This window comes from Phoca vitulina, unplaced genomic scaffold (assembly GCF_004348235.1).
Source record: "Phoca vitulina isolate PV1807 unplaced genomic scaffold, GSC_HSeal_1.0 scaffold28, whole genome shotgun sequence".
In the NCBI taxonomy this organism is placed as follows: domain Eukaryota; kingdom Metazoa; phylum Chordata; class Mammalia; order Carnivora; family Phocidae; genus Phoca; species Phoca vitulina.
This window is the reverse complement of record NW_022589731.1, coordinates 21134042-21148786: the sequence shown is the minus strand read 5'-3', so window position 1 is coordinate 21148786 and position 14745 is coordinate 21134042. Positions and strand designations below refer to the sequence as shown.

The window sequence follows — 14745 nt, the reverse complement described above, 5'->3', positions numbered from 1 at the left end:
GGTACGGTGTGGTGTGTAGTACAGTTTGGTGTGGTACGGTGTGACGTGGTGTGGTGTGGTGTGGTACGGTGTAGTACAGCGATGCTGGCTCTTGCTTCCTCATATCCCCAGCATCTGACATGCTTGTTTCATAGAGAATATTCAACAAATCTGCTAGTGGAAAGAAGGAGTAGTGCCCTCTCCTAGCTAGCTAGAGAGCCTAGAGCCTCTAGTGGTAAAGTCTGGAGACTTTTCCCATTCAGAAAGGCCATGTGACTCATTTGGTTTGTACTAAGCTGCTTTCCTTCAAATGTTTATCTTCAAAAATGGAAGATACAGGTCTTCGGGCTAGTGTTAAACCATAGGGAATCTTTCCATCAACAGCGATAGGACTTGAACTTCTTGAAGATCTGTCACCTTCTGCTTTTATAGCCACGGTGTCCCCGAGTCATCAGATTAGTATATATGCATAAACTCTCTATTATGCAAATGATCTGTGAATGATACAGATTAACTAGGTTAAAACCTCCCTGCTGGAGTTGGAGAGGGCAGGACATCCTGACCCAGAAGGAGTGAAGGATCCCCAGGCTTGACAGATTCATTCTTTATCTTTTACATTTTGAAGTGGCCTTTCAGATGGTCATGGTATTAATTAAAGGACAACTCTGACTATAGTCTAAAGTTAATATAGGTATTTTTATATCTTTAATGCCATCTGGACTTTGAAAACCTTTTGGCAGGAACTCTTGGATGTAGTCACTTTTTAAATGAAATATTACAGTATTGTTAATATGGACCAAGTATATATTTGTTTTTTTAGAAAGCCACAGAGAGAAATAATTGTGGAGAAATCTAATAATGTTGTCAGAGTAGGTCGAAGACACATCTCTCAGCTGCGACTTGGCTTCCATATGATTATTTTCTGGAAACCCCTCCCCCCCCACCAAGCATTCAATCGTGACAGCCAAAGGAAGGGCTACAATTTATGTTGACCTCTTTTTAGTTCTTATCTGCATGTAGCATTCCCTTAGTAAGGACAACAGCTTTCAGCTGTGGGGCTGCTGAGGCGCAGGTACACGTCTGGAGGCGGTGGGACTCGGTGGCCTGCCGTGGCCCCAACAGGTTCTGCTTCCTGCTGCCTTGGCGGGGGGGCCTGGCCCTCACACTGTCTTTTGTATCTGCACTTTGCCATCATTCTCGTGGCTGGGAGACTGTTCGTTCTTCTCCAGGCTGAAGGCCCCCAGCCAGTGCAGAGTCAGCAGGTACTCTGGGTGATGCTAACAGAGTTTGAGTCGCAGCAAAGAGGCTCAAACTAGTGAAAAGCCGTATGATAAAAGAGAGTGGCTCCCCCATCTCCCTCCTGGTATTCTGTGCTCTGAAGAGGAGGCAGCATGGCTGTAAGAGGACTGTCCCCACCACTTGCTCCCCTGAGCCCCTCACAGGCCACCTGACCGCTCCGGGCTCAGGCTTCCTTGTCCGTAAGATGGGGTGCTTACTCTGCCTGCTCACAGGGTTGTTGTGAGGGCAAAACGAGCTAATCCGTGGGGCTGACAAGTGTGAGCACCTTGTACATGTTGGCTAAATTTTCATTATCTAGGTAAAGCGGAACCAGATTCATTTTCTTAGAGAACTGTGCTAACCATAATTTTTAAAAAGCTCAGATTGAATAGCTATTTAAATGAGAGGCTTTAAAGTGACCTGTTGATTATGGAAGGCAGAGTTCTATACTTGCTATTGTCTTTTTCATTTTTTTTGTAACCCCTTAGTATCTAATTTATCAGGCATGTAATAGACCCTTAGTAAATATAATCTTTATGCCTAGTACCATTTTTTTGGATGTTGTATATAACATCTTAATTCTTCTGTAAGCTTTTTCGTGACCTTTTTTGAAACAGTGGGTCCCTAAATATTATATACCTAAAAAATAGTCTTTCTGAACCAGGTATCCAGACTTGTAGAAGTGACACATAAATTTCAAATATGGACCCCCTAGAACATAGATTTTAAAAGAATTACTCATATTTTCATTCAAGGTCAAATTCAATACATTTAATTTTGGAAAATATTAATAAAACTATCCTATATTTTATTTCTAGCTTTCAGAAAGTCTGTTTTAGGAATTTGAAATATAAACTACATTTCCTGAAACCTTAACAATCTATTTTTTTTTTTTTAAAGATTTTATTTATTTATTCATGAGAGAGAGAGAGAGAGGCAGAGGGAGAAGCAGGCTCCCAAGGAGCAGGGAGCCTGATGCGGGACTCGATCCCAGGACCCTGAGATCATGACCTGAGCCGAAGGCAGATGCTTAACCATCTGAGCCACCCAGGCACCCTCCATTTTTTTTTTTTTTAATAGTTATCAGGAGCAGCACTTTTTAAAGCACTGTACACATGGTCTTTGTAACACAAAGGTAGGAAGTAGATCTCTGTGTTATGGAGAAAATTGAAGGTTTATATAGTTTTAGGATTGAGCCTTAGTATTCCCTTAGCGTTACCTGATCATCTGGAAGGCCCAGGCCTTGCTGAGTCTAGAGGCGTTTTAAATAAGTCACCACCTTCCTCTTTTTAACGAGGCCTTGGTGTATTTCCATAACACACCGCATCCTCCTGGCAGAGAGCATTTCTCCCCGTAAGATCGGTGCTTAGATGAGTTTTTGCTGAGAAGGGAATAGATTTAATTTCTAACATGAAGGAAGTAGCACAGATTTAAATAATTTGTTTTTAGACCAGAGTCGGTAGTAACGTGTGATGATGTCACACTAACCCCTCAGTTAGAGGGAGGGTGTAGCCGAGGCGTTTGTGGTGGTGGTTGGAGTCTCCGACTTTTCCTGAGGGCCTCTGACTTTCCTACTGCTTCTTCGTAGGTATTGTACGGATGACATGTTGCAGAGAGAGATGATGTCCAGCCCTTTTTTGGGCAGCTACGGGGTCATCATCTTGGACGACGTCCATGAAAGAAGCATCGCCACCGACGTGTTACTCGGACTTCTGAAGGATGTGTTACTGGCACGCCCGGAACTGAAGCTCATAATTAACTCCTCGCCACACCTGATCAGCAAACTCAGCTCTTACTACGGAAACGTGCCTCTCATAGAAGTGAAAAAGCAGCACCCTGTGGAGGTTGTGTACCTGAGCGGGGCTCAGAAGGAGTCTTTTGAGTCTATTTTACGCCTTATCTTTGAAATTCACCAGTCCGGTGAGAAGGGGGACATTGTAGTCTTTCTGGCCTGTGAACACGTAAGTCATATTCTGACCTCACAGAGGCCTCGGGTTCCTTAGGGGGAACCTTTTAACCTCGTTGGGAAGCTTTTAATAATTAACATCCAGGTGTCCGTTTACTGACTCACTGTTTAAATATTTGGTTCCAACACACCTTTTTTTTTTTTTTTTTTAAAGTACTCGAGAAGCCATGCCGGCAGGGTAAATAAGACGGGTTCTGAGCGGAGGACACGGGAGGGCTTGTGAAATCACGAGCTGTGAGAGCAGGGGACAGGGGAGGTGCTCGGGACTCCACAGTGGGGGTCTCCAGAGCTCTTGGGCCGGGTCTCAGGCTGCCCGAGATGCCCAGCCCCTGCTGCGCCCGCATGCTTGGATGGTCTTGGAGAGAAGATGCACGCTGACCCCTGTCACCCTCTCAGTGGTCTCCCGTGTGACCAGGAGTGTTTGCCGTAGAGGAGGACTGTCCCCTAAGCACTTGACGTAGGGCAAAGGAACAAAAAAAGTTCCCACAGATGTTCCTACAATAGTCAGTGGGGTGTGAGACAGAAAGATAAAATTTATAGCGTTCCCGGAAGGCTTTCTTCCTACACTGGGCTCCTCTTCTTAAAAGATGAATGAGAAAAATCTGACTTGGATTCTAGATGTGCTTTCAAAAGAACAATTCGAAATGTGTAACTGAGCATCTGTTACTGCTTTTACATCCTCAAGATGCCATTTGGGGTTGCTTTGGATTTTGTTTTTGTTTTTAATTGCAGCTGTACAGTGGCCTCCTTCCCTTCTAGTACTCTGTTGGCCGAATCTAGAAGCTTCCAGAATCTCAAGAATTATACCTTTCTTGGGCGCCTGGGTGGCTCAGTTGGTTAAGCGACTGCCTTCGGCTCAGGTCATGATCCTGGAGTCCCTGGATCGAGTCCCGCATCGGGCTCCCTGCTCGGCGGGGAGTCTGCTTCTCCCTCTGACCCTCCCCCTCTCATGTGCTTTCTCTCTCATTCTCTCTCTCTCTCAAATAAATAAATAAAATCTATAAAAAAAAAAAAAAAAAAAGAATTATACCTTTCTTCTTAGAGACTAATTTCCTGGTCTTTGTTTTCCTACCCATCATCTTACTCAGTAAAAGTACTAGTTTTTGGACCATGACCCAAATATGTAGTGATTCCAGTGACTAAGCAGAAACCAAAAAGGAAATTGATTGGCTCAGCCACCAGCTGAACAAAGACAAGTTTCTGAGCTCTCCATCAGAATCTTAAGTTTCACATGCTTTCAGAAATAACTTACAGAAGTATTTATTCTGTTTTACATTCAGAGCATAAAGGATGACTGACCCTCCTAGCTTCAGGAACTTTAGACAGATTTTACCTGCTTCCATAAAGAAAGTAATTTAAAATCTCAGATATATGATAACTACAGCATGTTTATCAATTTTTCATGTATAGATTATATAATTTGTTCTTTTACCTATTACAGTGATTTATTCTATTATCATTTCCTAATCCTGCATGATTCAAGATAGTCAAGAAAGTCCTGAGGAGAGTAATAAAATGATTAAGCAGCCAAGAGAAGGATTTATGAAGATGATTAAAGGTTCTCAGTGTAGCCCGTAGAAGACTTAGAAAGGGAAGGATGGCAGAATTAGCCAGTGTCAATGTCAGTCGCTAGGTGAAAAAGAAGACCTAAGTTTCTGGGGGGGGGGGGGGGGGAGTATAATTAAGACTGGTAGAATGAGTAGTCCTTCTTCAAGTCAGAGTAAGCAAAAATTCCCAAATGGATTTTTTTTAAGATTTTATTTTAGAGAGATTGGGGGAGGGGGGAGCAGAGGGAGAGAGACATGCTGAACGCAGAGCCTGACACAGGGCTCCATCCCATGACCTGAACCAAAATCAAGAGTTGGCACTTAACTGACTGAGCCACCCACGTGCCCCCCAAAATGGGTTTTTGAAAAATAAAGTTCGTAACAGAATTGGGGATAGTGGATGGTCTTAAGAAAGGTAGTTGATTCTTATAAGTTTAATATAAGCTGTAATTAATGACATGGTGACTTTTGAAATGTCAGACTTTAGGAGATGCATTTTTACCCAGGCTGGGAGTCTAACCCCAGGGCTTACAGAGGCATATAATCTTTCATGAAGTTGGACCAGAAAGACATTTCCTGTGAAGAAACCATAGTCTTGCGATGTTGGGCAGGGGCTGCAGGTCTGACCCGGGTCCTGGGGTCTCTGCAGGAGGCCTCCCGGGGTCCACAGGCTCAGGCAGAGACCTGGCTTGGCAGCGTCGTGCTTCAGCATACCTCTGCCGGACCAGTTTTCCCTCCCAGTTCGGCTCCGAACTCCACAGCTGGTGTCTGCTTCTCCCCGCCTCGCCCCAACAAACTGGACACAGTTCATCTCCTGACGGACATTCCTCTTTTCTTCTTCACCACTTCTGTCAGCATTACCATTAAGATATTCCTCTCCTGGGGCGTCTGGGTAGCTCAGTCTGTTAAGTATCCAGCTCCTGATTTCGGCTCAGGTCATGATCTTTGGGTCTTGGGATGTTGGGCTCTGTGGGGAGTGTGGAGTCTGCTTAAAGTTCTCCCTCTCCCCTCCATGCCCCACCCTGGCTTGTGCACTCTCTCTCTCTCTCAAAAAAAAAAAAAAAAAAAAAACTCCTTTCCTGTGGTCTTACAATTTGTCTCTTTGAAAAATTTGCCTTGCTCTGAAATCCATGTTAACAGCTATTGATCATTTTCCTCCCGTACTATTTGAAGCTTTCTTAATTTCTATATAAAACTTTCAAATCTGCCATGGCAGTTAAATGTCCTAGGAACGCAAGCAGTTAAGTACATGAACAGAAACGTACTGCTGGTCATTTTCTATGTTAAGAGCTACATTTATAATTATAGAAACACTCTGCAGCATTTTGGGTTGGTGAGCACTCGGTGCCCCACGTGCTGTAAGCGCTGGCCTGACCCTCACCAGCTGTGGATTAGTCCCCACAGCCCCGTGCTGCCCCACGTCTTCACACGTGATCGAGGCTTTGAGCCCTCAGTGTTTCTCGTTTCCTCATCACCTAACTGTCTTCTAACCTGGAAAAGTGAAATACGTTAAGTAGAGAGCGAAGTTGAGATTTATGGTCCCATCAGCCGATTCCTGTGCCCTCTAAACCATTCCAGAAAGGCACCGTCAGGTTGAAGGGTTTCTGGGAAGTGCTCCGTGCGGTTTCGGGCCTTTCGTTTGGAGCCCAGGGATCTCCCTTCAGTGTGTCTTGTGCTTTCCATGGCTTTGCAGGGGATCCTAGGAAGGCCCCCCCCATAGGTCAGTGCACTGTACCCGTTGGGTAAGAAGGAAATGAGTAAGAGGTTGGAAGCACCAGATACGTATGTTGAGCATTTTTTTTTTTTTCAAATTCTGAAGGTTATGGCCTCAAAGCCCTGTCAGCTGAGCCTGAGGAGTCTGAACCACATACAGCGTCGGTTTCTATTTGCTCCGCTTTTTTGCTTTTGAAGATTTCTTTTATGCCTTTTTCTTTCTCCATTCGGAACAAAACTCAACCTAAGAACCCACCTACAACCAAGAAGGTTTAGTAACTAGAAGCAAATAAAAAATGAGCGGCCCAAATTACCTTTTAACAGTATTCTAAGAGAATAAGAGAAACGTTTGGGTCCAGTTTGAAGGTTTATTTCGAAAAATAATTGCTCACAAGCGGGCTGCTGGAATGTGTGTCCATCTCCAAGTCCAGTAGCACCTGTGGGCAGCCTGCTGGGAGAAACAGGATGTCCTGGGGGGCCGAGCTGCGGCCAGCGGCAGGGACGCACAGCCCACGTTCCTGCTGTCCCTGTAATTTCTAACAGGCTGTTCTCACATACGATGAGGGCGTGATCAGAATTATAAGTGTTCCAATTGTCCCATTCGGCAAGTTTTCATTCATCATGATCCACGGTTACACTCTGCTTGGTAGACCTCTGCCGCCAGGAAGCCACCTCTGTGGGACGCGTACACAGAAGAATGTAACTGGACACCTGCTCACGTGGAGGCCTCTGCCCCACTTCCTGGGGCCTCCCTGCGGCTCAGGAATAACTTTCAGACAGCTCACCCATGATGCCATTTTTCCAGGCAGATCTGTCTACAAAACCCTTCTGTTAACCCTCTTCTGCAAATGAATGAATGAAGGAAGGAGAGTGAGTGAGCTAGCGCACTGGAAAACGGAATAGGTCTTAAAACTTGAACGGTCACGGAAAGTCATCTTTTTTTTTTTTTTTTTTTAGAATTTTAGTGAAATCTAATGAATGAAATGAGGCTTCTTCCATTTGGTAGTTTGTTGGGCCCTTAAGAAAGTAGAAATTTTAGAAACATAAATGAAAAATGTGTAAGAATTAAATTAAGTGACATCTTTTTTATATGAGGTCTTAAAAAACTAGTTGTATTTGAGAAATAGAAAAATACTATCTAAAATGCCTTGCCTTTTGAGCATTTTGCACTAGTTACTTACTTATGTATAGTTTTAAGAGAAATAATTTACTTTTTTTTTCAATACATTTGGCGGTGAAACAATATAAAAGGATATTTCTAAATGCCTGAATCATGCCAAGGTGTGTGAATTAGCAGTGAATATTTCCTGCCTACTTCATTGCACGTGTGCTGTCTTAAAGTACTAATGGGTCAAAACAGCTTTCGAGTGACCCAGAGACCCTGATTGCAGAATGTGTATGTGTATATGTTTTTATTGGAAGTCCAGAGATTGTTTTATAATTCTCTACTCTGTCACCATTAGTTCACAGTGATGCATCATCACTGATGTGAAAATAACTTTGGTTTTCCCGTCATTGGTAATGGATTTGAGAAAATGCATCAAGCTAGAAACATAGGATAAATGCATGAAGGCACAGGTAGTACATTTCACAAGAGGAAAACCATTTTGGACTTAAAAAGCCATGAAATTGTTAATAAATTATATTTAACTTCCCCAAAGAAATGTTCTTGTCCAGTTACATCTTCACGTAATGATTCACGTAGACGACACAGGTATTTCTTTCCTTGTATACATTATGCGGCTTTTGCCTATAGTTTTATTTAATTAGACATTTTTTTAAGTAATAAAGTTGTTTGTGACATGTTTATTCTCATGGCTGATGTTATTTTTTACTTTAGGATATTGAGAAGGCCTATGAAATCATCTGTCAAGAAGGATCGAACTTAAACCCAGATCTTGGAGAGCTGGTGGTTATTCCTTTGTATCCAAAAGAGAAATGTGCATTGTTCAAGCCAAATGATGAAACAGAAAAAAGATGCCAAGTTTATCAGAGAAAAGTGGTATTAACTGCTAGCTCTGGGGAGTCTTTGATCTGGAGCAACACAGTCAAATTTGTTATTGATGTGGGTGTGGAAAGGAGAAAGGTAATTATTGTCGAGTCGGTCAACCATCTGCTGATCATTGTCCTTGGGTTCCTGCCAGTATGTCCACTGGGGAAGTGAGGATGAAGCATGGGATCTGGGGAGTCTCTGGCTCCTGTGCAGAAAGGGAAAGTATTGCGAGTCTCGTTTACCCGTTGCTGCCTTTCATTAGCACGTAGGTAATCCCCAAACTGAGTTGATGGACGTGTCACAGGAAGACGTCTTTAGAAAAGACACAGCTATAAAGATGGTGGCTCTCCTGGTCAGTGGTTTTTCTTAAGCTCTGGTGCTAGCAAGGCAAATTACTGGACTCCTAAACCAACCTTTCCCTATGTCCATCCACTGAGTATTTTTGGTAGCCCCGTTATCAAAATGATTAGCCTCTTCCCTGAGGTGATTTACCAGAAATTAGTTTCAAGTACACGGACTTTAATCTTACCAAGTTTTAGCTTTAATGTTGATATGATAAAATTCTATCCTAAAGTTTTAAAAATATTTTTTATAACTACCTTTAAAGAAGAAAATTAGGAAAAAGGGAAGTAGGATATCTCAAACTCTCAAAGACACTGGAACTTAAGAAATCCTAGCATTTAAGAACTGAAGGAACCTACCCAAGTATTGATCCGTTTCACCTTATTAGAGATTACGTATGCTTTTATCCCTCGAGGAAACCGGGTCTTCTGAGTATCTTACTGCGACAGAGCAATTCCAACCATTCTGAAGGTTCCCTTGGAACCAGTTTGGGCTCTTACTGAATTAGTCCACCATTTAGAGAACCCAGGGCTATTACTTGCCCCCCTCCAGCCCCCGTAAGAAAAAAAAAATCACTGTTGGTGCCATATGCAGTTTTTGTCTGAGCTGATATGACCGGAAAAGCTCAGCATATTATTATCAAGGTCAGACCGCTGAGATCACAGTTTGAATAGAACCTTGAAGAGACTCACCGGCCGATGATAATGCTTTCCTCCATGTGGCGTATGCCGATCTGCTGACATCACAGGGTCGTGCTTTGAGAAGTGACACCGCTAGCATTTCAGGAGATGGTGCAGAGGTCCCATATTTATGGAACCTACAATGAAAGCAGACAACTTGAAATCCATTCGTTAAGGCGCTAGCAGTTTCCATCTCAAGGCAAGTGAAACCATAATAAAGATGGTCCAGAGAGAATGAGTCCGTAGCAGAGCATTTCACCAAGTGCTGCGAACCACACGCTCCCCTCCGGTACAGCGAGCCTGCGAAATCTTGAGCGATCTGATGCTAAAGCTGCCGTCTCTCCGTTTAAAGGTGTACAACCCTAGAATAAGAGCAGACTCCCTCATCACGCAGCCCATCAGCCAAAGCCAAGCGGAGATCCGCAAGCAGATTCTCGGCTCGTCTTCTTCAGGTAGCACCACGATCACGAGGGCTGCTGTAAATTCCTGAACGAAGGCAACCTAGAGACATTAAAACCACTCTCCTTGGTTTCTTCTAGGAAAACTCTTCTGCCTGTACTCTGAGGAATTTGCTTCCAAAGACATGCGGCCACTGAAGCCAGTGGAAATGCAGGAAGCCAACCTCACCAGCATGGTGCTCTTCCTGAAGAGAATAGACATCGCGGGCTTGGGCCACTGCGACTTCATGAACAGACCAGGTAGCTCTGTGCGCGCGGGGCGCGGGGCGCGGGGCCGAGGCGGGCCTCCTTCCCTGCTGTCCGGGCCGGGCCGGAGAGCAGGTGGCCCTCGGCGGTGCGGGCAAGCGTGGGGTGGCGGGCTGGGTACGGAAGCATCTTTCCCTTTAGAGGCAAACGTTCTCTGAAGGAATTTTTTAAAAAGCCTCTAGAAATCCCTGCCCTGACAGTGGAGGATGGTCTGCCGTTGGAGCCGGGAGCCCGGGGGGGGGCCCGCGGGCCCTGCTGGGGTCTGAGTGTGGCGTCTGAGGCTGCCTGCAGCCGAGGGCAGGGGACTTCGGGCAGCTTTCAGGTTTCCTGGTGGGACGTGTGGCAGCCAACAGTCCTTCGTCCTGCATCGCTCTGTCACACCGGGGAGCCCGCCTAGAAGCTCCCTCCTGTGTAATTACGGTCCAGCTCTCCTGTGAAGGGGTGAGGTTCCTGAACCTAGGGCTGAGACTAGTTCCAGGCCGGTCACGGTTCTCCGGGGGAATCTCTCTGGTGGGTCCCGTCACCCAGGAGGTGCCGGCGGTCTCCCCTCCAGGGCCGCCCCTCCCTCGCTGGGACGGCGGCTGCTCTCGGGGGCACCAGCACGGTGCTGCGGAAAGGCCCAGAAAGCACGGGGCAGGCGGCCTCAGCGGGGTGTGGGGCGGCCACGCCACATGCTCAGCTCGGGAAGGGAAGCCGGGACCTTCTCTTCTCAGCCTCCCGCCTTCTCGCACATTCCCGGTTGGCTTCTCCTACCTGGTGGGCAAACGCTCTTCCGCTCTGCCTGCAATGTCTGGGGGGTGACACTGGCAACGGAGTTTAAAACGGCAGCAGTCAGCCGGCAAAGAAAGGCTGAAAGTAGCAAATGCTCTCCTTGTTCTTGTCCATTTAAACATCTGCCTGTCCTCTCCGGGAGAACAGCAGTACCCTCCGGATGGCCCGCACAGACACAGTTGTTCAAAGCTGCAGCAAGCCCCTGAGGCAAATGCTCCGATTCGCTCCATTTTACAGATGAGGAAACTGAGTCACAGAAACCAGGTCACGTACACAGACGGAGAGGGTGAACGCTCTGCTAGAGTGTCTCCCTAAACACACCGGAGCCCCGTGGGCCTAAACATCTCTCCCAGTCGCCTGTGCCCTCTTTGCCTTGGGGAGTGGTCTGGCGCTTCTCCACCGCACCCCCAGGCCTCCAGCACCCCGCCCCCGAGCCGGCAGGGGCGGCTCAGCTGCGGCTTGCTGAGCGCGGCCTGCCGGGGCTTCCACGGGAAGGGGTGCCTTCCGCTGCCCCCCCCACGGGAACTGTGGCGAGCTAGACGGGGCTGGGGACCGCCTTCCCGTGGCCTCCGTGCCGTCACTTTCCAGCCGCCCCCTCCTCTCCGGGTGTCCTTCTGACCGCTGAGGAAGAAAGTGAGGGTCTCTGCCACGTGCCCCCATTTCTCGGGTTTCTCCTCGGTGACCTCAGAGCTTCGGACGACTTTGCGGGAGGCCAGTTGGCCACCGTGACCCCTGCAGAGACCTTCCAGAGACCGAGCTCTGAAGAAACGCGCTTCGTTTCCGGGAAAATGGCTGCCCAGCCCCCCCGCTCGTCTCTCAGGCCCCGCGTCAGCACGTGTTGACTCCCCAGGCGTCGTCTTGGCTGCGGACAGGGGTGTTCGGTGAGCTCGCCGTGAGGGGAGAAGCGGACAGCAGAGCCCAGCAGTGCAGAGAACCTGCGTTCCCCCGGCGGCCCCGTCTGCGCCGCGTGGGCCGGAGCTGGTCACCGGGGACCGAGGGTAGGGCGGCGGCTTATTGTCGCCTCCCGACAGGACGCACAGAGCTGTGTTCTGCTGTGCTAGGGGAAAAGCTAACTGTGGAGTCACTCTGGCTCATCGTTTTAGGAGGAAAAAAAGATGATGCTTGCAGCTGGTGCATTTAATTCAACTTACCATTGAAATATGCAAATGCAGCAAACCTGTTACCCTTTTCAGGCTTCATGAGCCATGTGAGAATGAATTTGGCATAACTAGGCTACAGCCTATTCACTGAGCTCCCTTGATAAAGATCTCTTAAAGAGGACAAAAAGAGAGCCCATTGTTTTTTCTTCCCTGGTGCTGAAGACTGAGCTCCATCACGAGCGACACCGTCACTGTTGATGTGGATCAGGAGGCCCAGGGCCAACTGAGCACACATTTCCTTCTGGGAAGCAGTGGCACCTACACCGAGACTGGGGACAAACTAGCTGCCACGTACCCGCCCGCACCAAGTGTCATCTCTGTGTCGATGCAGAGCTCGTGTGGGTGAGACGACTGGCTCTGGAATGATCCGGGAAGAATGAACCCGCACACGGACTGGCCAGACGTGGTGTGCAGGACGAGACCGAGCCCTCGGGGAGGCGGGCAAGGACACAGGGACGGAATCACGCCGCGGCCGTGGACACCAGTGTCGGGAGTCGGCAGGACGAGGGCTGAGAGATGCTGCGGGGGCCTGATCTGCGGTGATGCCGCAGGGAGTTCCCCAGAGGAGTCAGGATCTTCTGGAATCCCGTCTGCGCGGGAAAGCCTCGTTCGTGGGCACGCTGGCGAAGCGCCTCTGCTTGTCTCTGCGGCACTGGAAATGGGGCATTTCGCTTCGGGGTTTGCAAAAGGGTCTTTAAATGTGACCGTCTGTACTCAGGGGAGAGCAGGGGCACGAGGGGCTGCAGACGCCACGTGCCCGTGCTGGTGCTCGCAGACGGCCTCGCCGCACACCCCCCACCAGCGGCCACCCCCCCCCACCCCCCCCGACAGCCCCGGACGTGAGCAGAGAGGCCGATGCCACACGGGCAGGAAGCCCCCGTCCAGGTGTCCACGTCAGCGACGGTCACACTCGCAGAGTTTGTTGCTGTATTCAGGTGGCGGGATGGGAGTGTGGAAAAGAGGCACAAAGTACTTTTTCTTCACTTCAGTGAAGAGACTGGGAGAGATTTTAGAAGGCAGAGAATGGAAGCATTTTCAGCTCTTGATTCGCATTAGGCTCATCATGGGTCCCGTGAGCACGGGACTCACTCTCCAGGCCAGGACGTTGGAGGGCAGAAGGGGACGCTGTTGATAATTAAGCCGTGGCGAGCCGTGGGACTGGGCCGTACTTGGCCCGCCGGGCAGAGGGGCCCCGGATGAGGGGCCGCACCAGGGAGCTCGGGCTCCCAAGCAGACTGCCAGGGCTCTGGCCCCAGCCCCCCACTCCCGTGTCACATCCGGCATTGTGTCACCCCCTCGGGCCTCAGTTTCTTCATCTGAATGTGAACATAATCAAAGTAATTGGTCCATAGAGTTGGCAATATAAATCCGTTTACGGGACTGGCCTATAGTAAATCCTGTAGCTGTCCCCACCTGTGTGACTCCTACCTGAGCTCCGAAACAGGCCTTGGGCCCTGAGCGGCAGAGTCCCTACAAAGAGCAGTTTTCACCGTGTGAGAAGCAGATACGGAGCTGCAGGCGTTCGGAGGCAGCCCCAGGCTGCTCACAGCAGAGCGTCCGGCTTGGAGCCAGAAGACACACAGCAGGTGCAAAGGCCCGGGCCCCCATCCCCGTCGTGCAGCCGCGGAGACAGGCTGCTGAGGCCTGTGTCTCTGGCACGTCACTTAGCTTTTCCTCATCTGTGGCATGAGGCTACGGTGTGTGCCCTCTCGTGTCAGGGGCTCCTAGAGGCGCACAGGAGATGATTTATGCCGAAGTGCTGTGTGTAGTGTGTAGGGGGCGAGGTTAGGCAATTGCCAGGCTTTATGAGCATGTCCTTTGAAATTTGGGGAAACAGAAGCCTGTCCATCCTGGCCTCTTCAGAGCCAAACTCTTAAACCAGTTTCCTAGAAGTCCCAAGAGTTTAGAGTCTACACCGTCAGCCCAGAGCCATCTCCTGATTCCTCAGTGTCTCCCCTCTGTGCACTGTGCACCGTGCACGATGCCCAAGTCCCAGTCCTAAAACCAGTTGGGACCAGAAACTTCCTTTTTACTTTAGTCCTCTCAAGCTGTGACTTTATTTCTCTCTGTTGTCTTTCTCCGTGTGTGTGTGATGAATGCAAGTACCTGGCACACGGTGAGAGCTTTGAGGGCGGCCGTTCTTGGTCCTTCCATAGGCCAGCTTGGCCCCTACCTTTTCGAAGCTCCAGCGGCCTTGAATTATTATGATGTGGTGTATTAGTTAGAATTCCTCCGGACACGGTGCCAGCAATGCAGTTCACACTAGCCATAAGGATCATAAGGACATTGGCGTGTCCTGTGAAATCCAGGGTGAGAAGGAAGTCGAGCCTCAGGAACACTTAAGAAAACAGAGACTTGAACAACCTTGGCACACGGTGTCTCATCTCTGGGTCTCTTGGTTCTTCTCCTTTGCTCTCTCTCGTCAGTCCTCGTGGCAGAATCTCAGCTGTGTTCTCCAAGTCAGCCCCTGGAAACCCCTCAGCTTCTCTTGATCCAGACCCTGACCCCCCCCCCCCCCAGTTAGAGCGTCACTGGGTCGGGTTGAGCAGGGCCCACCCTGACCCAGGCAGCCGTGTCTGGGGGTTAGCGGTAGTCTGGGAGGTGGTCACGTG

The 14745-nt window shown here is 48.7% G+C and overlaps 1 protein-coding gene across 2 annotated transcripts in view; it reads left to right on the top strand.

Moving 5' to 3' along the window:
• The window catches only part of DHX32 (DEAH-box helicase 32 (putative)), a 51417-nt gene that overhangs the window by 27541 nt on the left and 9131 nt on the right, over window positions 1-14745 (top strand). For both annotated transcript variants that reach the window (XM_032423082.1, XM_032423081.1), the window contains exons 4-7: window positions 2846-3218; window positions 8324-8569; window positions 9851-9950; window positions 10038-10196. In XM_032423082.1, coding sequence (XP_032278973.1) covers window positions 2846-3218; window positions 8324-8569; window positions 9851-9950; window positions 10038-10196 — 878 coding nt within the window. The remainder of the gene's footprint in view (window positions 1-2845; window positions 3219-8323; window positions 8570-9850; window positions 9951-10037; window positions 10197-14745) is intronic.